Below are 26654 nucleotides of genomic sequence, written 5' to 3'. Positions count from 1 at the left end.
AAGGTTGTCGATGAATGATCTTACTTTTGTCATGTTTCTCGAGAGAAGAACAAAGCATTTCATGATTTTGCTACTTTGATATCCTCTCTAGTTTCTAGTTTTCTGTTGTCAAAAAAATGTTTTTTTCAATAGTATTTTCTCCATCATCCTCGACGTGGGTTCGGTTGTAATTTTCTCCTTTTTCTTTCTTTCCTTTTTTGCATGAAGTATCATTTTGGTCCATGTATTTAATAATTTTCTTTTCAATGTCCAAATTTAGTCCCTACTATTATCCTATTTTTAAATTTCTCTTTAAAAAACCATTATTTATCTTTAAATTTCTACTAATTTTTTTTGTAGCATAATCTTAAATCATTACATGAAATCATTACATAATCTTAAAACACTATTTCAAAACCCTCGTTTACTAAATAATTTATACTTAAACACATACTATTATAAATCCTAATTCCAATACTAAACATTCTACACGCAAGCTATTATTATAACAAACCAACGTGTTACCCCAAACTCGAGAATACATTAAGCAAATTAAAGGTATTATATTAAGTTTATATATATTGATGGTTGATAGAAAGAGTTAATGTGAGGCGTTGATTTGGTGGATTATTGAGTGAGATAGTGAGAAGGTAGATGTGAAAAAAGAGAGAGAGAGCCCACATTGGCGTTTAAGAAAAAGATATATGAAGTTATAGCGTCAAACAGCTTTAGCCTCACTGTCATGTGCTTAATTCCTCCACTTCAAATGGAAACACACTTCATTATAACTCATTATCTTATTATCATAATCATCCATCTTCCCTTTTCTTATTTAAATCATATATTTTATAATTATTTCGCCGAATTTTTGTCCACTATACTTAAATTAATTATTACATACAAGCCATTGCTTTTAATTAATTAACCCTCTACCATCTTCTTTAATTAATAATCTAATACTTATTCTCCCTAACCAATATCTTATCCTAATCCTAAATATTAAAACTATTCTCCATTCGTGGGATTAACTTTCTATATATCATGGTTTTTATTTTAAAATTTGTACTACTATTTTCCACGTTATATTCTAATGAAAAACTAAAGTTTTAAAGGCAATGTATAAAGTATATGAAAAAAGCACATTAAAACGAAAGAAAAAATATATATATAGTATGATTCCTGCCATTTTATATTTTAAATTTTAAAATCATTAAATTTAAGTAAGTTATTCGAGTTTAAGGTGTCGATTCTTTGCATTGTCTTGTTTATTAAGAATATATGAATGTGAATTTAATAATTAGTTCAAATCATCCTACTTAAAGAACATAAAGAAAAGATGCCTTATTAGATTTATTAAGGAAACAAGCTATAAAGCTATGTTGATGTTTGTTACCTTATTTAATGTTCACACACTACGATAGGTTAATTAACTAATTAACTAATTAAATAAATATGAACCCAGTTTTTATTTTATGAAGAATATAAAGGTATAAAAAGATACATTGGTTTTCATGCATATTTTATTACAAAAATATGTACATGTATATATAATAATAATAATAACTATATATTGAATGATTCAAAATTAAAAAAATAATTGAATTCATGAAACCAATAACCTTAACAATATTCATGGGGACATCCACCCTAGTTTATGTATTACACATGTACTTTATCCTTTTTTTTTATTGCAAACTTCCTCACATTCTTTATTTTTGTATATTAGTATTAATTTTAAAGTGTTAAATTATAAATATATGTTAAACAATGTTTTATTGTTATTAAATTTATTGTGTTTCTTATGTATTTTTTTTGTTCAATCCATTGTTGGAAGGATCAGAATATAATTTGCGTTTGAAACTGACCCAAAAATATAGGTGTAGTTATTGTTAAGCAGCTTGAAATTTTGTTGTGAGAGGAAAGAGACATTTAATTGTGGTATGAAGAGTATGGTTTACTCTACGCTTTTAATACTTCAATGTTTCTTCTTATGAAAAAGAGAATGGTTATTGTTCATTTGACGGCACATAATCATACACTTCCTATATTTTCTAATAATTATAATCATATATTTGTGAGCTTTTTATGTTTCTCTTCTTTATCTAAAAATTAAATAAATAGGTATAAGGTATGTCCCATTTCAATTTTTTAATTAAATTAAATAAATTGATATAGAAATTGCTATTCATTTCTAGTGGGTTATTCAGTTTCATTGACCAATCTTAACGAGTAGTACTGAACTAAACACATTTTTGTAGAAAGTATCTTTTTAAAGATAAAATTGTCACGTGACAACTTATAATCGAATATGAATAGAATGGACCACACACAAATAAAGTTATGTGTAGAGTGTAATCAAATTCTTCTCTATGAATTTCTTACCAGAAAGAAAATGTTAAATTATACTAACTATGTGATTTAGGTTAACTCAAAAGTTCATCTAAATGTATTCGAAATTTTGTGTTTAAGATCTTTAAACAATCCATATCTCAAAAGTTCCGAGCTATAAAATCAAAAGTTATAACTTTTTATTTTAATTTGTTAAAGTCAAAAGATGATTTAGGAATTATAAGCCACACTTCTTGAGAACGATGTTGATATTTTATTTTTAAAATATGTGTCGGTTTTCTAATGCAATTCGCCTTTTAATTATTTTTTTCATTTTTGTTAAAGAAATATGTTAACGTCATACCCAAAATCTAAAAACAAAACCAACTTTATTTGAAAATTACTTTTCTATCCATTTTGAAATGTTGATTTAATTTTTGAAATTATTAATCCAAAATAGTTAAACAATAATATAAAAACTTAAAAGATAAGAGGGTATAATGTTTATAAGCTTAGTTTAAAGAAGAAAAAAAACAAAATTAAAACTTTGTGTTATGATCCCATAATTTTTTTTGTATGAAAAATCAAGTTTGTAAACTCAGTCTTTATTATTATTATTATTGAATTTTTAATTGGTTAGAAAAATGAAAATATAAAAAGTTAAAGACTAAAAAAAAAATCGAAAGTTTCACTAAAAATTGAAGTGTAAAGTGAAAAGAAAAAAGTATTATGAAACGTGAGATAAAACGAAATAAAAGAGAGCTAAAGTTATGATATTTCTACGTAACTTTGAAAAGGTTGATATTGTAAATAAAACGTGTCGTCTCCCTTTACTTGAATTCTTGATTGAGAAGAATGAAAATAATAAAAACAAAATAGCGATGGGTCGGGTTTTTTTTTTTGTCCGCCCACCAACTTTACACAAACCCACTTTCCCAGAACAACCCTAAACCATATTAATCAAAATTCTTTCTCTTGTATAAATATGAAATCCCCAAACACTCCCTTTAAAAAAAAAATTCCCAATTTCCCCCAATGAACATTCACAATTTTTCTTCTTCCACTTCCACTTCCGAGTCCTCTTCCTCCGATTCCTCTCTCTCCGGCAAGCCTCCCCCATCATCCTCCCCCATCCCCGATAAAATCAAGGGCCCATGGAGCGCCGAAGAGGACCGGATCCTTACCCGACTTGTCGAACGTTACGGCCCTAGAAATTGGTCCTTAATTAGTCGCTATGTAAAAGGCCGCTCTGGCAAATCCTGCCGCCTCCGTTGGTGCAATCAGCTCTGCCCCGGTGTCGAGCATCGCCCTTTCTCTCCCGCCGAGGATGACGCCATCGTCGCCGCCCATTCCCGCTACGGTAACCGTTGGGCCACCATTGCCCGTCTCCTCCCCGGTCGGACAGATAATGCGGTAAAAAACCACTGGAATTCCACTCTTAAACGCCGCGTCAGAGACGACCGACGAAACTCCTCCAGTAATCACACTTCCGACGTCGTCGGAGGCGGCGGTTCGTTTCTCGCCGTGGATGATGATCCATTGACTGCACTGACGCTTGCTACTCCAGGAAATGTTGGCGGTGGTGGTGGTGAGGTGGTGCGGGAGTCTGACCGGCGAAGTGAGAATCTACCGGCGGGATTCTGGGAAGTGATGAAGGACGTTGTAGCGAGGGAAGTGAGAGAGTATATGACGACGACGTTTTCGGAAAATCGGGGATTTGGTTAAAAGGAATAGGGGCTAATATGTAAATTTACAAAATTTGATTTATGGATTTTAATGTGTGGTTTAAATTATAATTATGATTATTAATTTTGGGGGATGATAAAAATGGTGGCGGCTCTTTTACAAAAGTCGTGTGCGTCACAGCCTGTCACGAACGCAAACGGTCACCGTTTATTATTATTCTTTGGGCTTAAAATAGGAAAAGAGAAAACATCCTTTTTCTTTCTTTCTTTCTTTTTTAAAATATTTAGCAACTTGGTTTGAAAACAAACCTCACCAATCACTCAATCCCACGTCGACATGCACTTGCAAGTGGGAAATTTTGCCTTTTTGTCTTCTCATTCACTCATGCAAACCATGCAAATATTATGTCGAAATATATAATAAAAACCCTTATTTAATCATTTTATTTATATATATAAAGAGTATAAGATTGAGAGAGACTCCATATTGAAATATACAAAACTTATACTATTAACTCTTCCATTTTCATCTTTTAAAAACAAAGTTGAAGTATCAAAATGAAATCTAAAATAGAACAGTGGTCAAATGTATTATTTGTATGGACTTATTTGTCCTCATTGTGATTTCATTTACTTTCTATTGTTTTTATTAGTTTCAATGTTAAAGTCACTAATTATGTGATTGAAATTCAACAACAATAAAAGAATAAAAACTTTATCAGATATTAATTACTCTTCCTTTTGCATATCTTTTTTTTTTTTTAAAAAAAAAATCTTTTCTGTCTCTATTTTATAGCAGATCAAGAATGTCAGTTTTGATTTTAGGTCACTACGAGAGAGATATTTTTTATGGTAAAAAAAATATAGAAAAATTGCATTTAAAATTTTAATATTTAATTAATCATAATTTTAATGAAAACAAAGTTCAAAATACCACCGTGCATCTATTTTATATAATATTAATTAATTTAAAATAATTACGTGAATATTAAATTTGTTGTTTATAAAATTACATTAAAATTAAACTACTATGTGAATTTAACCACTCCAATTTAATATATATATGTATGCTACTTTTTATTTTAATTCAATAAATTAGTTTATATATGCACATATATATTCATACTTTAGATTTTAAATAAACAACGGATGCAATAAAATTTTCAACTAATTAATTTTCTATATTTGTAATTAGTTAATATGATGATCATGATTAACATAATATGAATTTATTTCTTAATAATTATAGTTAGTTTATCATTTGTTTATACATTACAATTGTACACATTCATCAAATTTACCCTGTCAAATTACTTATTTTACAAATATTTATAATTGGTAATTTAATTAATATTATTATTTGATGGTTAAATAATCAATTTTTGTTAAAATTTAGAATTAAGATTTATTTTTTATCAATTAATATATTAAAATTTTATATAGATTTCACGATTAGTTTTAGAAATAAAATACAAAAGGAATTTATTCTTATGCATTCTTAATTACTAATATTTCTATGTACAACCATACACATATATCTTAATTCCCAGCAATCTCATTAATTTCCAGGCTTATTATTATTCCAGACATCATTAGTAATTTCCAACCATCTTATTCTCGTTAGTCCAAATGACTCAAGTGTCAAATTTTAGTATTAAACTTTCAATTTAAGATATTACTTAATCAATTCTAATAAAATTAACTTCAAGAGAGTAATATATAAGATTTATTAGAAGTATACGAACTAAAATTAAATAAATTTTAAAGTATATAGACCAAAATGATATTTTAATCTAAATTAAAACAACAAAAAGCGTATTGTAGGTTGGAAATAGAGTCTCATAGCCCATGTGATTGATGCAATTAGGCATCAACTAGACTTACCATTTGCATATTAAATCATAGTCATTAATTTTTCTGTCACAAAACCTAAGTTCTCTTTTTTTCTAACATGATTGAGTGTTTATTATTTATATGTACAATTTTAAACTTTTGTAGCACATTAGAAGTTAAAAGGACTTTTAGAAAAAAAAAAGCATATATCACCTTTGTTTGTCTCCAGCAAAGTAAAGATTTTTTAAACAAAAATATCAGATCGTGACGATCATAAACATATAAAGGTTAGAATTACAGGTTTAATAAGTTTAAGTCCCAAAAAGATATGTCTAATTAGTTTCTTTTGATTTTGTGTACTATCCCCATAAATTTTAATTTTTTACAAAGAAAATTAAGAACCTATTCACTTAATAGAATTCTGGAAATTTGTAGGATTGAATTTGTAATTATAATGAATATATAGATAACCTTATTTCATGATAATAGAGAAAATTTACACCACCTTTGATTAATTAATTAATTAATTAATTTTGTATGTTTGTTTTCAATTAAAAATTACTTTGGATTGATTTTTTAAAAATATAGCAAAATTAACAATAAAAGATAGCAAACTATCATCACATATTTATAATATAGATTTTTTTTTTGAAAAAATACCTTTAACAAGTAGATAACAAATTTTATATAAATCTATTTAGGACAAAAAAAATAGATTTTTTTAACAATAAAACTAGTAGCATAATTATACTTTCCAAAAATCGAAATTATTAATCAACAGAGGAATAATATCATCATTTTTGTTCAATAAGATACCAAAGTGGATGATTGGCTCATTCCATACTAGAAATAATCACAGAAAATTCTTTGATAAAACGTATTCCTATTTCTCAATGTTATCTCACGATCAAAATAAATTGGATAAATTCCGTAAAACCATTTTATAAAATTTATTGACATCTTCTTTTTATAGAGCAACTCGACTTTGATTCTTAAATAATCCACGTCACCTCTCCCTGCAAAATTCAAACCTTACCTTAAGTGACAATTTACTGTTAGGATAACAGAAAATAATAATTTTAGAAAACTCTAAAAGGACATAAATATTTGGGTTTTTTAATAAAAAAAGTCATGGTAATAATAATAATAATAATAATAATAAATATATATATAGAAAAGTTCACTCATTAAATATTTGTTGTAAGAGTACTAATTTTATTGTAATTTCTTATTTATATTTGGCAACGAGAGTCTCTTTTATCATTCAACTATGCCAACCTCTCTAACATTTTTAATATTTTTTTTCAAAAAAAGGAAAAGAAAAAACATAGAGTTAAAGCATGTCATGTAATAATTCCACATAGAATTTGTTGAAAATATTTAGAAGTATATATATATATATATATATATGATTTATTAATAATAATTATTGATAGATTAACTTTGTCTAGAAGTCAATGAATCTGAATTTTATATTTTGGCTGAATTTACTATTTTGGAGGAGGTGGTAATGTATTAATTAGACTTCTCTTTTGCAAGGAATAAAATAATTGTATTATGTTCTAAAAAGACAAATAAAAATTGAATTTATTCCAAAGCCATTAAATTCCAAAAAGACAAATTTTGTTATGTTTTTATCAAACAAATTTTTAGTACTTCAAATTTTACAAGTCATTTTTGGTAGTTTTTCATTTTAATTACTTACAAAATTTCATATTATACACAATTTTGTTACATAGTTTATAAATATTTTAATTTATTTTACTATTTTCTAAAAAAGTTTCTATTTATTTTAATACTTTTTACAAAAATATTAAGAGAAAATATTATTTTATCATTGTTGATTTATACAATGTATGAAAAATATCTAAAACTTATAAAGTTAAACATAATTTTATTTATTTATTTGGATTTGAATTTACATAATATTCTTTTTAGTACTTAACTTAGAGATTTAAAATTTTGTAAGTTTGAAGAACAATCAAAATAAAAAATATGAAAGATGGATGGATACTTTTTCTTTCCAATAATTAAAAAGAATAAACATATAAAAGAAAAGTAACGAAATTAAGTCTTTGTTTCTTTACTAAAAGTAATCTTATACCTTAATATCTAAGGCATGTGCTCCTCTAAGTATTTTTTCTTTTATATATTTACAAAAGAAAAAACAATCCATATTTTTCAAAATAGCAAAATAAACCCAAATTTTTACAAAATACTATAGTTTATTTACGATCGATCATGATTAAATTAGTATCTTTATCCATCTATGGTAGATATAAATAATAATCTATCGCGACCTATCTTATATATTGTGATATTATGTTATATTTATAAATCTTTTCGAAAGTTGTCATTTAATTAATTAATGTAGGTTAATATCACTTTAATTATCTTTTAAAAAACATTCGTAATCATTCAAAATTAGTTTTAAAGTATAAAAAATACATTTGAATAGATAAAAGATAAACATTGAATTGAATTAGAATTATTAAGGAAAAGATGGAGAATGTTTTCAAAATTATTTCTAAACGCATCTTTAATGTTTAAAATTAATTTTATTAGTACAATAATTACATTTCAAAAATGTAAAATTAAATACTAAATCCATCGATTAATTAATCAATTATATATATATATATAAAGAAAAAGTGATTTAAAATATATAAAAAAAAGAGTTACATAAAGAATGAAAGTTAGGGTAAGTTTGTTTGTATGATTGTATGAACAGCGTGGTTGAAAGGGAAAAGTGATTCCCACTCATAAAAAGCAATGCGGCGAAAAAGTGATTTTTAAAATTTTTTTATTAGCTTTTCTTTTTGTATCTCTTTTACTATTCCATATTAACAATGTGATGAATAAGCTTTGTTGAGTTTGAGTTTTGCTTTTGTTTTTTTTTTTTCTTTCATTCTTTTAACATCTAACGTAGACAGTTAAGATGACGATAATATAACTTTTCTAGAAACGAATATAATCATTGAAACAAATATTCATCAGACACTTACCGAACAAAATTTTATAGTAAATATACATTTACTTCCTATGGAAGATTCATATTTTATTGGGTTGAAAATTTGACTACCTTGTAAATTCACACTTGATATTCGTGCATAAAACGATGAATGGTTATAGTATTTTAGAATTTAGCAAGATTCTTATCATATATGTTACTTAACCTAAATATTTATGTGTGTTACTTTAACAGATTAAAATATTTAGGTAAGGAAAGAAAAGGTTAGGGATCATATTCATATATATTATTCTTTTGGAATATATGATAGAAATATAGGTACATGAATTAAAGAGCAAAGCACAATGTTAAAATGGTATTTTAGATAAGTCAATGTGGAGAAGTCGATATTGAAGTTCATGTTTTATTACAAAATAACACTGCCAAATTTCATCAAACATTGAAGAAATTTCCATACTTTTATTTATAATTTCTTTTAAAGAAAATAATCATATTTTAAATATTTTAAAAGTATATTTTCAAATATAGTGTGATAAACCAAAATATAGCAAACTTTTAGATTTTATCAATGATAGATGTTGATAAATTTCTATGAATGACTATCATTGATAGAATATGATATTTTACTATATTTTGTAAATATTTTGCAAAGGTTTACCATTTTTAATCATTTGTCTATTTTCTCTTGTATTAAGTTATTATTCTTACTATTTCAAGGAGATTTCTATGTTATTATTACTATTTTGAATGTTGTGAGTGGTCTATTTCATTTTATGTTTTATTTGGTTTAGAGAGAAAAGAAAAACTAATTTCCCAATGGGATCCTATCAAAACATTAAAAAGATGGAATGATATATTGAGGATTGATGGTCAATTAGGCAGGATTTACATGGTAAGAATATTTTGGATTTTCTTAGATTCTAAATATAATCTATTTCACATTTATAGACTAATTCAATAATTGATTGAATTAGCTTCTAAGGAATAAGAATAAGAAGTTGGTTGATTTTGCTATTTTTAACAATTTCAGTTAAATATTTAAAACACATTTCATTGTTTTGATGGAAAGTAATTAGATGAAAACTATGAGCAATAAAATAATAAAAACAACCAAAGACCGCATATCATAAAACTCAATCTATTTATGTTATATTAATATACATATTATTATATAATAAAAATGACATCATATTATTATAAATAGCACTATATTTATTATATTTTGTTACCCTATATTTCAAATTGCTCCTTAATTAATATTCAAACTAAAATAGGTATATACAGATATATTATCAAATATGACAATATAAACAATTGTTTAAATTGATAATCAATTTTCAATAGTACACCAAAATACATTTATGAAAGCAAGAAATCCAACTCTTCAAAAGGAAGAAATTGCATAAATAGGTTTTGAGTTAATTGCATTCAATACAATTACAAATTTAGCATAATCCATTACTCATATTCTATTATTGATAAACTTTTTGTACATTGTGCGATATCTACAAATAGTTTGGATGTGATTGATATACTTGCAATTATCAGTTCTTTAAAATTATATTGACCCGAGAATCAGCTAATTTGAACCATCTCATATTTATGTTCTTTTATTTTCAATCAAATACAACACAAATCACAAGATCTAAAAACAAAGTACCCTCTAGCTTTGTTTTAAAAAAAAATTGCGATTTTTAAATTCGTGCAAACCTCAATTGTGGACGTAGATTGCTTGTCCTGCATGCTCATCAACCTCAATTTTTTGTTGACGCTTTTATTATTTCAATCTGAACAGAAGGGCAAAGATGTTACAGATCGAAATACAGCGAAGCTCCCAATATTTGTACCTAGACATAAATTCAGTATTCAGTACACGGCCACGACCAAGTTCCTTCCAAATATTGCAGGCATCGCCATACGCCAAAAATAGTAAGGCCTCCATAGATTTGACAGCAAGAACACACAGCAGCCTTCTCTATTTCATTGGCGGGTTGCACTTGACAACTGAAGTGTGTTAAATGAACTCTACTCAGAGAGCCACTAGCTCCACTGACAGCCGGCCATATTAAAACGACTTATAAAAGCCAGTCCCTGCAATATGCAACAGAAGCCCATTATATTCATGTCTCTAAATTTTCCAATCCAATCAAGAGAGTGTAGAAGTAGATGCAAGAGCATGTTTGGTAACATCCAAAATGTGTAACTTGAAAAGAAATGACAAGCATGAAACAGTTAGAAATGAAATCTCCCAATAATTAAAATATGATCAAGAACCTTGACACCGTGAGGGGATTGACTAATAGGCCATCAAGATAGTCATGCATTGGACAGTGACTGATGGGCTCCAAGCTCCTTGATACCAACCACCATGAGGGAATCATTCGGTTTTGTGGAGCCAGCTTTGCGTTCTTCATTTGTGAACTGGAAAACCTGGCAAAAGCGTACAAAGAGAGTACATTGTGATTAGTATTTAAGGCCCATAGAGAATTAACTAGAATTTTTTGTCAGAAAACCTCAGCTACAAGCATTCTATGAAGAAGATCTTGATAGAAAACAGGAATACAGGATGGGCTAATGAAATCTCAACTTAGACGAAGAAGAGATTCAAGCACCAAAATAAATATCAATCGAGTGAATGTGACATATATGGATGCAATGATGGGAGAAAACGGGAGGGGAAAGAAGAAACTCATGCTATACCTACCTACCACCCTGATTGCAGACAAAAGACCATTAACCGTTCGCCAGTTCTAGGATAGCATTTTTGGCCTCCTTAAGAGCATTTGTTCGATGAACATCCGTCACCCATATATTATGAGACTCCATCAACCATGGTTCCAGTGTGTGTTCTTTTAACAGATTTCTAACAGCATCTGAATCCAACTTACTCCCAATGAGAGTCTACAAAAGTACAAAACATAATGTGCAAACACTGGCTGAGTAAAAGAAGACAGGAGCACCACTTCAAGTTATAGTTCACGGAGCAAAGGGATATAAACTCACCCAAATGGCACTAATACATGAATTCACTATTATGAACTTGATAAAACTCTCATTCGCACTGCTGAGAGCATCATCTGAAGCAAGAGAAATATCAAGGTCTTGATAAGAATTGAGGATTGATCCACAACTTCTCACAATAATTCTACCGTGGTTCTTCAGAACCTTGCTCAGATGATAGCTTGCAGTACCAGGGGAGTAATGATTCATCCCAGTCCATTTGAATACCCGGTCAATGTTCTTAAAAGCTAACTGTGGAAGTGGATCATGCAACCGCAACAAAGCTGCTGCTCTTTCACCACTCGCCCAGCAGTTGCATCTAGATGAGCCATCATCTGATGAAAATTCAAACAATAGAGTAATTATCAGAAGATATACAAAGATTTCTCCACATGAAGATAAAAGTTGAGAACGGAAGTTTACATATGTGACCCAAACATTGTTAAATTATACTCCATTATTTGATTTGTGGAATGTGTTCGACCGGTGATAAGTTTCACTAAAAAGAGCCTACTAAATTTCATAGTTGCATGATATTGATATTTCCTAAAAGATGAGGAACTGACCCAAAATGAATCCAGCAAGAGGAATCTTTACAAGAGGTTGCCTTGGAGAAATTTCAACTTGCAAATTGACGTGATCAATGTTCTTCTCCAGGACTAAAAAATTGACAGCAACAACCTGTTGAAAGATTTAAAAATTAAAAATAAACTACAATGAAGCTAAGATCATAAACTCTTCATAGGATGAGTTGGGACAATGAGTAACCTAATTGAAGAACATTACGATCTTAGTGGAAAATGAAAAGAGGCAATTCTAAAGCAACAACTCTCGTGAGATATAATGCAGAGCTTACTCTACAACGGAACTTTGTTAACTTGCAGTGGGAGGAGTTAATCAGTTGAGAAAATAGTTGCAAAGATATAGTGTCTGAATAGGAGACAATGTCAGGATACTTCTCAGTAAAGGAATGATCAAGTACGCTAAAAGAATTGATATCTATGAAAGATAGCGGAGTCAACATCAATCTCCTTAGATCCCTGCAAAAACAGGGAAAAAATATAACGAGTAAGAAACAGTATTCAAGTAACTCAGTAATTAGAAGAGAATAAAAAACATCTATTGTTACAAGATGCAATCAAGATTTAGAAACCATGACACAGGTCGAGAGAGATATATATAACACTAAATAAGCATAATGTAGCACGGAATACTTTCAATGATTTAAACATCCACCTACACCCCCTCTAAAAGAAAAAAAAAAGCTACAAAATTGGAAAACCACAATGACCAAACAACTAAAGGGTGGGAGGGGTAGTTCGAACAAGAAATGGAGTTGTGAAGTCGTAGTGGCCACAAACTCCTTGGACCAAACAGGAAGTTGACTTCGTCAAAGATCAAGGTCACGCATCATAATTCCAACACACTAATACATCAAGATGTGAGCATAGACTTTATAAATCTAAATCTTGACGACCCTCGTAATGTGGTCCCCTCCAATTTAGCCATAAGGGTACATATGCTAGTATTGAAAAATAAAGACGAAGAAAGAACACAAGATCTATGTGGAAAGCCTGGTATAGGGAGAAAAACCACAATATACGTTTCTTATTATCGTCCAATAATCATAAAGGAGGAAAATTTTAAGGCAAAATTAGGACAAAGTAACTCTTAACTACCCACGGACTTTCATCAAAATCCAAACCCACTATTTCAAGCAGTTAGAAAACAATATTTTTTGATGTAGCAATGGATGATTTTTTTCACGTCGAAGACATTTTTTGGTGGGTACGTACTTAGAAGTGGTTCATTTCTCACAAACTTCAATACCCATTCCCATCACTAGAAAAATACAAGAAATAAAAAAATGTCAATATAGAGGACTAACATGCAGGAAATTTATTAATAAACACATGCAGTGTCCAGAGAAACATGAATTTAAAAGCCAATATACAAGGGCACAATACCCAAGCTCTAAAACTCGGTGGAAAGTTGCACTCACACCAGGTCCAAATCCAACAGGTAAAGCATGATTCTTCAGATAACCAAAAATTTTTACCTAGAAAATCAGAAGCCAAAAAACATTTGGCATTAAAGCATAGATAGTTCATTGTATAGAAAAACAAAGTTGAGAGAGCATGGCACAGCAAGACATACAATTTGGTCCTCCATCAGAAGATGAATGCAAGTGCTTTTCCCACCCACAGGGAATCTGCACAGGCCACCTTTAATACTTTGACATTCTAAATTAGAATCAATGCAACTTTGATGAAGATCGTGAACTGCAACCACATGACCTTTTACGGATGATAAGTTTCCTTCAGGAAAGAGACAGTCAGTTCCATGGAAACCAGAGGTTTGCATATCTGATGATATCCCATCTCTATAACAGGGTTTGCCGGCCTCTTCAGGTTTTATAACTAGTTTGGTTGAATTTTCTTCCTGTTTTTCAAGATCAAACACCAAACTATCTTTTGCATTTGCGGGAAGATGAAGATAGATATCTGAAAGGGATCTGCAGTGCAAATCAATCTGATCTCCTGAGATCACTCCACCATCACAGATGGGAAAGTCACTGAACTGAGTGTTGTTTGATTCAGTACCATGGAGAATATCATTACCAAAAGTGAATGAGATGCACCATAATTGAGTACATGAAGTTATAAGAAATTTTTGGCTGTTGACACAATTGCTTTCCTCCATGTTGAACAGAGAATGATTGTTATTACGTTTTGTGATGTAGAAACTACCAATCTGCAGGAACTGACATGTTGATAAAAGCATATTATTGCCTTTATACTGATAAAGAAAAAGGGAGTGATATACATAAACATATATAACGCAATAAGATAACAATTGTGTGCAGTAATGATTGATGCACACCTGATATTTAGAAAAGTTTTCAGGCCGAATCTCTAACAAAATCTTTTGAGCACTTAATCTGGAACCCCCACCACTATTTGGTTCAGTTCTTGTGTTCTGCAAGAATCCTATGTACTGGCTTCTATGATCTGAACTCCTAATAGTAGCAATACAAGAAATTCTGTGAAGACTCAAGTTGCAGCATTTCTGTTCCTCATTAGGTACTTTGTAACAAGCGCAACAACCACTAAACCCACAGCTAGACTGGTCAGAGTCACATGCTATACTTGAACCTTCTACCCTCCTTGATGGATCATCAATTTTAAGTCTCTTATTAACATCTTTCGGATCATTTGCAGTTCCAGCATCTTCCCTCTGCTGCTTCAATGAAACCTTTGTTGAATATTTTTTCTCACTTTCGGTGAGAAATAAATTCCAAGGATGGAGGACAGCCTCAACGAACATGCTTGACGTGTTTGGTGCCAAATGTTTGCCTTGAAACTAGAAAGATGAACAAAAACACTTTCCAAGTCTAAACAAGGGATAACTTTTTAACAGAACAATTAATGCTAGAACTAATATTCTCTTTTCTTCTGTCCTTAGTCTTCTTAACCTTGTCAGTATCATATAAGTTATAAATTGTACAAACAATGATAGAAAAGAAAATAGATTACTTCTAAAGGTTTACAAACTTTCAGTGCTTTATGAGTAACAAAACAACAGAGAAGAAGTTTACAACCTTCTATTACGAGTATAAAAAATGCCATAGAAATGGAAACAATAATAGACTGTACCTTTTGTGACATGGGAAACTTGTGTGTTACTTCTAGCAAATCATAAGTTCCACTTTCGAATATCACAAGATCAGATGCATTGTCATTGCAAGAATATGAAGGAAGTTTTTTGCACGATGCGTTTCTGTACTGAAAATAAACATAAATTGTTGTGCTAAGATCTCTTTCTGATGAGACGCTCTGAAAAAATCTCCGGCATGAGAATGACTGATTGATCAAATACTTCTCCATTTGTGGAATGCCTTCAATGACCACAATATACTTTGATACCTGAAAGACCCAAGTGGTCAGAGTGTGACTGTGGTTACAAATAGCAATCACCCATCAATATGCAGCTAAAAACCATAACTAGAATGCTAAAACTGACAACAGAACTTACCTCATATATGCCATTTACGTTCCAAGTTGACGGAAGATCTGGTACCATAACATCAATACCTCCAGTTGCATCAACCAATTGCAATCTTCCAGAATACGTGGAAATCTGGAAAGTTAATGCATGCTTAGATAAGCTGAAGTTTATAGTTTCTTCAAAACTATATTTAACAAGACACTGTGAGTTAATTAAAAATTTTAAAATATAAACTTATCTAAACATGGAGAAATATATCACAATAAGAACAGCAAGGGATGCAGAATCAATCTTCAAATTTGCATTCCTTCATATCATCCTAGTTAACAACTCAAAACCTCTATTACGACACAAACTTACGGAGCGTTCAAATTTACATTTGAGATGAAAAGAAACAAGGCATTTTACTAACCTTCAAACTACCAACCAAAACAAAGCCAATGTCTTCGCTACGATAAATTTTCCTGGGTGTATCATGAGAAGATTTACCTCCACGTGGTAGAAGTCTGAAGTGGTCAAGCTGGTTGTATTCATACTGAACAACTTTTTCATTTTTCAAACTCATGGTTCTCATACATGTAGAATTACAATAAAAAATTAGAACAGAGACAGGGACCACCTGAAACCAAGAGGCAGAAATAAGCATGTGATGTGAGCCTAAAGGTGAACTAATTCACACAACATATAAATAAAGATAAACTGAACCTAAACTTACAGTTTCAAGGTTAATGTTGCATGGTTCACTGGCACAGCCACATGAATCATGCTCATACAGTTTCATCATTGATCCATGCTGCCAGTAAAAACAAAGAATAGTGAATGGCATCAAAGAATTACAAGGAAAAAAGGATACTTCATTCATTCATCATGGAACAAAAAAAGCCTCCTTACTTGATATCGATACATTGACATAGGTAAATGCAATTTTGCATACATTTGAACCAGTCCTTCATTCTGATAATACCGTGCACCAACAAAATGAGCTCATGAGAGAAGTTTGTTTTAACATAAAAGGGCAGCAGTCCGGGAGAAAGGTTCATGAAGACAGTGAGAGAAGATTACATGTTTTGATCCCAAAATCTCTTTTTCAGATAAATTCCCAGCAAACATCTTTCGGAAAGATGAAATAAGAAACAATACCCTGAAACAAATCACTTGAATAAGTCAACCAGATCAATATCATAGTGCTCCTAGACAAGATTAAAGAATCGTTAAAATCTAAGTACCATAATCTAGTCGAAAAGGGTAAGGTGGGGATAAACTTCCCCAACATAGATCTTGACTGAGAAAGGACGTGACATCTGCAAAAGTTTCAATTTTAGTTATCCAAAGGGAATGTGTTCCAACCAAGATTTAAAGTACCACTACCAATGGGAATAAATGAACCTTGGATGCTGAAAATAATGAAAAGCAAATCACCATTGCAAGAAAATCAATATTAGGAACAAAAATAGAGGGTATAAACGAAAAACTGAAGGAAAATAGGACAAAAAAAAGACACTAAATCTCCATGATTCAATGAAAAATGATATCTATAACAGCTTGTCAAACAGAAATGAAGAAGACAACGACGGTAAAACTACTCACTTGGTTTCCAATGGAGAAAATAGCTGCACAAAGATGCTAGTTTTGGCGCAAGTACCAAGTAAAAGCAATTTTGACCAAGGAAATCTAGGATTCACAAAGTGTGCATTCCGAACCGATATCTACAGAAAGGCAAAAATCGAATAGCATTATGGATAACACACCGTCAAAAAAGATCTCCACTGCTCTTATATTGAACGTTCAGAAATGACTCACAATGGCGCCCACCCTAATGCTATGAGGTGGAGAAAGAAAATGATCGGTCAACAAAACCCAGACCTCGTTGTCGAGCTCAACAAGCATTCCTTGCATATATACTCCTTTAATTATACCAGTGTATGATCCACATTCTCCCTTCCCCTTGATGACACTTTTCTTGCATGGAAGCCTTGTACGAGATAACCTAGATAAATGGAGAGAGGATTTCTCCGAGGTGACATACATCAAACAGGACTCTGCCTTACCAATGGAAACCAACTTCTTTTTCAAACCCCAAAAATTTATAAACCCTAAACCCACAAATTTCGATAGGACAGGATGCCAAGACGACGCTGAACCGCAAAGATACACAATTGTTGGATTAACAAATGAATGAGTATTAAGTTCTCGAACTGAATTGTCGGGTAAACTCATTGGTTCCTTAGAAGTACATGACCGACACTCGCAGATCATTATATGAGCCATAAACCCTCGAAGTTTTTTCGAGACCGCAGAAGAATCAGACTTCCCGTTGATCTGTAAATTCCTCTGTCCTAATGTGCACGGAACAATAGTAATTGGACCAACCGACTGTAATAAACCACAAACACAGTGCCGAACCTTCAACTTATCGGTAGGCGTAGAGAAAGTACCTATATCCAAGAGAACTGGATCGACATCGGAGCATTGACGAAGTACCCAGCTTGGGGAAAGAAATTCCCATTTAATAATTTCCAAGAAACCACCAGCGCTTCTCAACGGAATGAAATTCCAAGATAAGACCCGAATCTCTTTCCCGAACATTCGAATGTCGATATCAAGTATATCACAGCAAACAGTACCGGAACCATCAGTGAACTGGAAGCAATTGTTGGTGGGGCATGAACAGAAAGGCTTTAAGATGGACGACCGAGGAGCATCGAAAGGGAGAGTTAGGGTTCCAATGAGGATGGTGGGATATTTAAGAGAAGTAAGAACTTCAGGGTTGGGATTGGATTCGGCAGGAGATGAGGAGTTAGATGGAACTGGTCTTGGATTTGATTGAAGCAATTCTGTTGGGAGTGAATTGAATGAAGAAGATTGATGAAAATTGTAAGTTCCGGTTAGAGGAAGACGGCACTGGATTAGGTCGGAAATGGTGAGAACTTTGACATTCTCCATCTTAATGGCTGCTCCGCTTCTTCCTTCCGTGCATTCACTCGAGGGGAAAGCCGGAGAAAACAGAAAGCGAGGGAAGATAGCGGGAAAATATGAAGGGAAGCGCTTTTTAAAGGAAATACAAACAGGTTGTAAGAAGAATCATAGACCCAGGCCCAGTATCTGGCCCATTGAATTTCATGATGTAAAAGCCCAATACTGTTGGTCCAAACAAATTTTGAACTCAACCTGCAAATGATAGCCATCCACATTTCTAAAAAAATCAGAAAACATATCTGATAAAAAGTATGCATTGATAGCACCTATAGATGATAACAATTGATAGTTGCATCAAATGATAGCATCTATTAGTGATAAATTTTTAAATTGATAAATTCAAGAAATAACACTCAAAATTGAGTTTTATATATGCAATTGTTTTATACTAAACTATATATTCTATTAGTTTTTACTTAAATATGATTTATGCAAGTGACCCTAAATTCACTTCTACGTTTGTTTGTGTGATGAATTGCTCTTTGAGGAAAAAAATCAATTAATAAATCAAACAACTTTGTCAAACCCCTAATTCCATTCAATTCTATTGACATTCTTAAGAAAACATTTGCATATTTTAAATTTGATTTGATGCAATATATTTAAAAGAGAGTACAATTCATGGGCCATGCCATAGTTATAAGTGAAAAGGTTGACATTTTTAATTTAGGTTGTCCAATGAAGTATAATTTTGGTGCATGCTACGTTAAATTTGCAATGGCAGTAAACAAATAAGTCATCCCTATATAAGAAAAGCACAAGGGGCGACTTGTTTAAAATTAGAAGTACAAATGATCGACTCCAAAAATAAAGGAACCAAAATGATAGACAAAGCGTAATCTTTTAAAATAGAACATTCAAATTTCCATAGTAAAAAATAAACAACTTCCAGAATGGCCTGCTGGAAATTTCCAATACTCGTTTGCTTTACAAAATTACAAGTGGCCAAAAAAAAAAGTTGGATTGTAAAAGGCTCTAGAAGAACATGTAATTCACAAGTTATCGCTAGAGGAAAAAGGAAAAGGTTAAAGGTCAAGGAAGCATGTTCCCAGGCTTCATCCGGATGTTTCATAGGTTGAACAATGCAAGATTTGCTATGAAAATTCTGGGCACTAAAGGAAGTTACATACAGCCCATTCTAAATTTCACCAAGTAATAAGAGATCTTGAAGATGAGATACACTGCAACTTGCTTTTGTTAGATTATGGAAGAGGAATCTCTTACTCCATGGCCAAGTCATCGAGACTAAAACAAACACTTCAAACTAGGTTAAATTTTGTACATTGTTACGCCAGCCTTCATGGAAAAGTGATCTGCCCATGTTGAGATGCCAAAGGAGTGAACAGGTTAAGAAAAAAACTCTGCAGAACGTGGTGACTTCAAAGAGCTGACCATGAAGCAATTTGCAGTGAAGGCGTCCAGGTGTTTTGACAGAAATACTTGACACGACGATCCCATCAGAAAACAGAAGGTTATGCTGATTTACTAGAAACATCAACTAATTCCAACAATGAACTCAAAGCACTTGGATTAACTAGCCTTGAGAGGAAATACCAAAAAGATGGATAAAAGTTAATCTGTTCTTCCCATAAATGTTTTCCCAAGTCTGGAAGAAACGGTTTCAGAGCTTGGGGCAGTTCTCAAGTTCCCGCTATCAGACATGTAAAAGTAGCTATAGTTTATTCTTGTAACCAGATCTGCCAAGTGAGGGAAGTGCCCCACGTTTAGCTTGAATGACAGGACCTGCATGTTCATGATACTTGCATATTAAATATGACCACCTAACATATTTGTGTGTAACACAAATATAGACACCATGCCTTTTGGCTTTGATGGATTTTTTTAACATTTCAATGGTGATGAGAGAAAAGAGAGAGCATAAACTCACTCTGAGAAGGAAAGCAATGCAGTCATCAAATTGTTTCTCTATACGATCGACCTCCATTTCACACCGAAGCTTAATTGCAGAAACTGCTCCACCACTACTCAATGTCTGCTGCACGGAGTAAAAATCTAGGGCCAACCCAAGAATAACATTGATTCGGCTAGCAATAAGAGCCCACTGATTCAAATAAATCTTTTCAACAATTTGTCGTGAAGAGGCAGCATAGTACAAAAGAAGAAATGTAGAGTAAAATACCGACCAGCTTATCTGGAACCACAAAGCACTGTCTATGAATCGTCAGCAAGTATGCTTCATGCACTTCAATAACTCCGTCCAAAGATTGTGCAGAAGCCATACCTTCACAGAGTTCACGCCAGGCACTATGATAGACCTGCATAAAGAATCTTGGTTAAAATTTAGGACGTGGGATTATTTGATCAATCAGAAGGTTTACAACAAACATATGTAATAAGAATGAAACCATAGACTTTTATTTATTCAGCCTCAAATTGAATTGAAAAAATAAAGGGAGAAGAATAAATTGAAATATAATTATAAAGGTAAATCAATCAAAGTGAAGAACTATGATTCAATGGAGAAATTTTTTAGTTTGGCGTGCCAGATTGCATCACAGTGCAATGTGCTGCAGCCAATGCTTCCAAAGATTCCAAGGATCAGAAAGAGTGACATGTAGGTGTAAGTACTTTTAAGCAAGGTGAAATCCTTACTCTGTCCATGACATATTGGTGAAAGGCATCCACAAAATGAAGGAGTTTCTGCTCCACCAGCCAGTGGCGCTTACTATTATTTTTAGGAGTTCCTTTACCCTGAGAGATAATAGCTACCAAAATTAGACACATTTGAAATGTACTCATCATGATTGAACATGAACCCTCCACAAAAGAAGATAGCGTGAATCAAACAAAGGTTGAAATATAGGGCAGAACCTTCCACATCCAACGCCTAGTTTTGTCAAGCACAAACTTGGCACGCTTAACCTTTAACAAAAACCCTGTCACCTATATAAAATGAAACGTACAATTAACAACATAAAGAAACCTGAAAAGGTACAAATTTATGTGTGGATTAAATGGAAGTTAAGAAGAATGACCTGGTTATACTTTTTAATTGCCTCAGTGTTGGCAATAAGCTCAAGTGGCCAAGATACCTAAACAGCAAAATTCAATTCAAACATATTAAATGCAATCCGTGAGTAATAGAGAAGGCATACAAATAAATTGAAAATACTTCACGGGAAAACCTTGTATGTAAATTTAAGTGAATCAAGTCCATCCATTCCAAAGAAAGGTGAAGAGCTTTTATGTGGGGTTGAGGGTAGTTTCGCTAAATTAGATTGCTCGTCGCCATCCAAAGAATTAGTTTTGACAATAGACACCACCAGAGATTCAGGAGCACTTAATAGCATACCATCGGCAGAGTTTCTTATAGATTCCTGCAACCACATACAGACTTATCTTCAACTTATACAAACCACTGGCGTGTATGGAAGATATTACACTCAAAGAAAGAAACCACTAAAATTGGTAATCTAGGACTCCACAACGTTAAGATAAAGGCTTTTACTGCTCTAGTTCATACCTCAGAAACATCAGGTTGCATTTTTACTGTTACTTATCCTAACCATGAGAATGCTATTTGGTAGTTTTAGATTATGCAAACAAGATGGCCCACAACTGGAGAGTGAAAATTTTGGAAAGCATAAATAATGATATTTGGAAAAATAAAGACAAGAGTGCACCTGTAATATAGTATTCAACTCAAAATCATCATCCCACGTTTCTCCCTTGTCCAGTTTATTGAAAATTACAGTCAAAAAGTGCTGCAGCAGATCCCCTGAAAATATGAAGACATTACCAACGATATGCAAACAAACTGGCAAAATTAAATCAGGATCATATAGTAGAAAGCTTAACAAATACCTGATCCTAGCAAATAAATAGCACGTAAGACAGCTAGCTCATCCATCAATCTCCATTCATTCATCAACTTTGATAAAACGTGTTTGCCAATGTAATCCACCTACAGAAGTTATGTTTAATATATAATATCTAAATATCAACCACACACACACTATAAATCTATAGTTCAGTATAAGAGATTCAAAGATCTACCTGCTGTCTCAGATATACAACAAGGCATTCTTCCATAATGACCATCGTAAGTGGCATTGTCCTTGGCATGATATTTTGCATCCAGCTTAGAAACCTTGAAGGAAGAGTGCTATTCTTCTGGAAGGGCAAGAGATCTGAAATATGGAGATCATCCTGTGCCAATAATGGAATTAATATTGAAAGAAACCAAGCCAAAACAGCTACAAGCTCCAGAGCATCATTAAATTACAAAAAGAGAATACCTGAAATGCAGGGAGAAGTGTGGGAAAAGGAAGCAATGTTTCAATCAGCTTTGCTTCTTTTTGCAAATGAACATGTTTGGATTTATCAAACTGAAAACCAAAAGTAAAATCTGTCCCTTTTGTTTCAGAAAAGGGTGTGTCCTCATCACCTATTATTGCCTTAAATAAACTCTCATCGTTTAATGGGGGCAAGTTGTAACATCTAGAGAGGTTCAATCTTTTCCAATCATTTATGTTATCTTTCAGGATTGCAGTGCACACTGTCATAACTGGATTTTCAGGGTGGAATGATTCCAAAGAGCATAAACAATTTTTTATATCAAGTGTCATATAATTTTCTCCTTTACCAACGGGCTTATTCACATCCTTGTGTCCAGACTTCAAACTGACACTTCCTTTCTGCGCCAATGCATCTACCAGTAAACTAAACCAATGTTTCCCTTTGCATGTTGACCCATCAATGCCATTTTCTACTTCAGAACAGTTTGTGCGGGTCTTGAAGGAGGAAACTGTCTCAAGATTATATTGGTCATGTTTCCAGAAGTACCTAGATATGTGATCACCATCACCAATTAAACCTGCCAATGACACACAGAAAAGCTCCGACAAAGATAGCCTCGCCAAACTTCCTCCAAAATCACCACTAGCAGTAAACTCTTCACCATTTTGTTTTTCTGACGCGGGAGATGTTTCACAAACATGACGAATGAGCTGCAAAGACTTTCCAGCAGCAACTATTGACTTAGCTATGTCCTTCATAAACAGGGGGCATGCTATTGAGCCTCCAGTGTACTGGTCTTTTCCCTTCAGCAAATGAGACAAAGAAATGGATTTTCTTTCACTTGTTTCCTTTTTTATTGATAAATTGACCTCGCCATCCAACCTCAGTGATCTTAAAGAATAACTCTTTTCCCAAAAATCGTGTTCATCAACTGAGACTGCTTCATTAGCATAGAAGAACAACTGGAGGGAAAAAAATGTGTGAAAAGGCATACAAAATTCACACGTACCATTGCTAAACGCTACGGAAAGAAAAAAATCCACAACAGAATAAAGAAAGCACTCTTGCGTAGAATAAACTAAAAACCAGGTGGCCACCACATATTAACAAATCAATCAGACACATGTGCACACGCGAGCGCACACAAAAAAAAAAATCTTAAAGAATGTATACACCATACTCTAACTAAAAAATCCAAGATTGCCAAGCAAATGGCATGGAAAATTCCACAACAGTGAATCTGTAAGTCTGAGTGGAGGATGTACCAATTAAGATGCAAAAGTATAAACAATCGTACAAAGAAATCCCAAGAAAGTTACCTCTTCAAAAGGATCATCAAGTATTCCTTCAAAAACCCAGGAATCAAGTTCCTCAATATAAGGCAATAAACTTCCAACAAATATATGAAGCAGCATTTGGTAAGTTTCTTCCTGCAAGAATTAAATTTTTTTAACCCAGACAGTATGAATAAGAACAATTTAAAAAAAAAAAAAAAAACTCAAAGTGATGCATACAACAACAGTTCTCTCAACCTGACCATTTTGTATCAAGCATACTTCGTCAAGCTTCTTGTAAAGGTTGTCAAGCACATGAACTGCCAAATCAGCAGGGGTAATTGCAGCACTGGATTCAAAGAATACTTTGGGAATGGCTTTGTGGATAATTTGTAATAAATATTCAGCACCTGAACAAAGACTGATTTCAAATAAGTCATCGTCAGGAAGTGCCGATGCAGATGTAAAAAAGATAGGTTTAAATAGGATAAAAGAGAGCATCACCAAAGAGCGTATGTCCAATAAAGATTGGGTTTTGGAACAGAAGTAGGATGATAGCAATCCTATACCAATTATTAGGGATGTTTACTTTAGGGCAAAATGGCTGATAAAATCATTTTTTTCTAATTGAAAATCTAGCAAAATGAGCATGCAAGAAAATGGGTGTCCAGCAACACCATTTCTCAACCTGAAGAAATTCACCAAGTTCATTAATCATTATATAGACCACATTTTTTTAAACAAAATAAAACCTCGATAAAGAGCCAGCTAAACCCATTAAAGTAGGAGTGGTTCCAGAGCCAGCATCATTAAGTTTAATCTCCTCCTTCAATGCTATATCACGCAGCCTCTGCCCAAAAACAATTATTCTTAGTGGCATATCCATACTACGCCAAAATTGATATCAACTAAGGCTTCTAGCTCGGGGAGCAAAGGGAAACAACAACAATGACAAACTACCACCACCATACACATACCTTCAGCCAGGAAGAAACAGACGTAACAAACGCCCTTAAAGTAGGAGGAGCTGACTTTGCAGCTGTATTAACTTCTTGCAATACGAGCTGTGTCAACTGAAGACAAGTCGCTGCATACATAAATTGATTGAGAATGGCAAGAAGGCTAGATCGGGAGAGGTGAGAAACATATATCCCACTTTTCACACAAAATTTCTTCCCACTGCAATCCCAACTAAAAAGTGAACCGGAAAATCCTTGCAACATTTGTAATACACCGCGCACCTACATAAAGAGAAAAAAATTCATAGCTAAAACTAAACCCGCGGAAAAATCTACAGACGTGTGATACAAAATATAAAAAACCCAACACACACCAGATCAAGCTCACTCGTCCTCAAGGAGGAAATTGGCGCTGCAAAATGAATCCCATTAGCGAATATATCGCTAGTGCAGTCAATCAAACTTTTACTCTTCCTTTGCTCCATCTGAAAGAACACTAATTACAAATTCAGAAAATCAGAGATATCTCCAACTACACCCCAACGATCATAACACACTAAAATTGTAACAGATAGCTGCCACAATTCCCTGGAAAAACATGCAGCAGTATGTAGAGAAAGCCTCGTGCAGAAGATTTAGTACATACACACAAGAAATTAGGGCTTACCTAATTAATTGCATGGGAGTTCGATCTCCATATAGTGTTGATTGAAAGTGAAAGTGGTATATGCTATCTGTTTCTTCACTTTCGAATGCTTGAGTTTGTGCTCAGTGTGACTGAAATTTGGCTCCAAATATTCTTCAAATGTCACCAACACAATTTTGACGATGGTCTGACACGAAGTGGAGAAATGGGAAACGACGCATGAGATTGGGCTCTCTGTTTGGGCTGTTTATGGTCCTATAACTTTCAAGCCCAATTATCTTTTGGCCCACGAGTGAACTCTAGCCAACTCATCCGGTATTACATGACAATTTCATCCATAATAATTAAAGATATAGCAACATTTTTTAAAAAATTACAAATATAGAAAAACTATCATTGATAGACTTGTATGATCTATCGGTGATAGACCAATTTTTATAACATGGTTTATTAGTGAATATCATTGATAGAATTGGACAAATTTTGTTATATTTGTAATTTTTTTAAATGTTGTTATATACAAAATAAAATGTGCAACAATCTTTTTTGTTTTTTCATTATTTACCCTAAAACATTTTATAAGTATATTAAACATATTAATTTAAATTTGAAGAGTTAATACTAAAACTATTTATAAAATATAGTAAGAATATTATTGACACCAATATCTATCATCTTTTAATTTTTTTTATTATATTTTACATTTTTTAAATAGAAACAATCCTTATATTTTAT

At 32.3% G+C, this 26654-nt stretch overlaps 3 protein-coding genes across 11 annotated transcripts; 1 reads left to right on the top strand and 2 right to left on the bottom strand.

Annotated features, from left to right (window-relative positions):
• The first annotated feature begins 3204 nt into the window (after window positions 1-3204).
• On the top strand, window positions 3205-4257 carry LOC101210516 (transcription factor MYB73). The gene has a single exon (XM_004141193.3). The coding sequence runs from the start codon at window positions 3343-3345 to the stop codon at window positions 4030-4032; it is 690 nt and encodes a 229-aa protein (XP_004141241.1). The 5' UTR covers window positions 3205-3342; the 3' UTR covers window positions 4033-4257.
• A 5976-nt stretch (window positions 4258-10233) lies between these two features.
• On the bottom strand, window positions 10234-18814 carry LOC101221535 (CST complex subunit CTC1). Of its 3 annotated transcripts, XM_011655788.2 has the most exons (18): window positions 17605-18814; window positions 17392-17510; window positions 17031-17105; window positions 16867-16945; window positions 16696-16758; window positions 16520-16597; window positions 16217-16423; window positions 15832-15936; window positions 15453-15722; window positions 14680-15159; window positions 13954-14559; window positions 13764-13855; window positions 12653-12836; window positions 12363-12477; window positions 11800-12131; window positions 11501-11697; window positions 11071-11226; window positions 10234-10887 (listed from the first exon to the last, which is right to left on the bottom strand). In XM_011655788.2, exons 1-16 carry the CDS (start codon window positions 18745-18747, stop codon window positions 11530-11532), a joined length of 4116 nt encoding a protein of 1371 aa, XP_011654090.1. In that variant the 5' UTR covers window positions 18748-18814; the 3' UTR covers window positions 10234-10887; window positions 11071-11226; window positions 11501-11529. The 3 variants fall into 3 exon arrangements, with proteins under 3 accessions (XP_011654090.1, XP_031740668.1, XP_031740669.1); XM_031884808.1 differs by lacking the exon at window positions 17031-17105; XM_031884809.1 differs by lacking the exons at window positions 10234-10887; window positions 11071-11226; window positions 11501-11697; window positions 11800-12131 and having other exon boundaries at window positions 13799-13855.
• Window positions 18815-19588: 774 nt separating this feature from the next.
• LOC101221298 (gamma-tubulin complex component 5) lies at window positions 19589-26101 on the bottom strand. 7 transcript variants are annotated; one of them, XM_031884401.1, is made up of 18 exons: window positions 25941-26101; window positions 25648-25758; window positions 25292-25555; window positions 25067-25164; window positions 24819-24877; window positions 24555-24724; window positions 24360-24470; window positions 23040-24002; window positions 22798-22950; window positions 22606-22705; window positions 22425-22519; window positions 21927-22118; window positions 21777-21833; window positions 21613-21684; window positions 21394-21492; window positions 20925-21056; window positions 20669-20842; window positions 19589-20523 (listed from the first exon to the last, which is right to left on the bottom strand). In XM_031884401.1, exons 2-18 carry the CDS (start codon window positions 25756-25758, stop codon window positions 20353-20355), a joined length of 3021 nt encoding a protein of 1006 aa, XP_031740261.1. In that variant the 5' UTR covers window positions 25941-26101; the 3' UTR covers window positions 19589-20352. The 7 variants fall into 7 exon arrangements, with proteins under 7 accessions (XP_031740261.1, XP_031740260.1, XP_031740262.1 ...); XM_031884400.1 differs by having other exon boundaries at window positions 25648-25769; window positions 25941-26100; XM_031884402.1 differs by having other exon boundaries at window positions 24573-24724; window positions 25648-25769; window positions 25941-26100.
• Window positions 26102-26654: the final 553 nt, after the last annotated feature.

This window comes from Cucumis sativus, chromosome 4 (genome assembly GCF_000004075.3).
Source record: "Cucumis sativus cultivar 9930 chromosome 4, Cucumber_9930_V3, whole genome shotgun sequence".
NCBI classification, from domain to species: domain Eukaryota; kingdom Viridiplantae; phylum Streptophyta; class Magnoliopsida; order Cucurbitales; family Cucurbitaceae; genus Cucumis; species Cucumis sativus.
Note: the sequence above shows the minus strand (reverse complement) of the source record. Positions and strands in the feature narration are given on the sequence as shown.

Excerpts from the sequence above, each read along its gene's own strand:
- LOC101210516 (XM_004141193.3), top strand. The coding sequence starts at position 3,343 with ATGAACATTCACAATTTTTCTTCTTCCACTTCCACTTCCGAGTCCTCT.
- LOC101221535 (XM_011655788.2), bottom strand. The coding sequence starts at position 18,747 with ATGGAGAATGTCAAAGTTCTCACCATTTCCGACCTAATCCAGTGCCGT. Across the intron at positions 16,759-16,866 it reads AGATTTTGGGATCAAAACAT|AATGAAGGACTGGTTCAAAT; the intron begins GTAATCTTCTCT and ends CGGTATTATCAG. Across the intron at positions 11,698-11,799 it reads CATGTATTAGTGCCATTTGG|ACTCTCATTGGGAGTAAGTT; the intron begins GTGAGTTTATAT and ends GTACTTTTGTAG.
- LOC101221298 (XM_031884401.1), bottom strand. The coding sequence starts at position 25,758 with ATGGAGCAAAGGAAGAGTAAAAGTTTGATTGACTGCACTAGCGATATA. Across the intron at positions 24,003-24,359 it reads TTGATGATCCTTTTGAAGAG|TTGTTCTTCTATGCTAATGA; the intron begins GTAACTTTCTTG and ends TTTTCCCTCCAG. Across the intron at positions 21,685-21,776 it reads CAATTAAAAAGTATAACCAG|GTGACAGGGTTTTTGTTAAA; the intron begins GTCATTCTTCTT and ends CATTTTATATAG.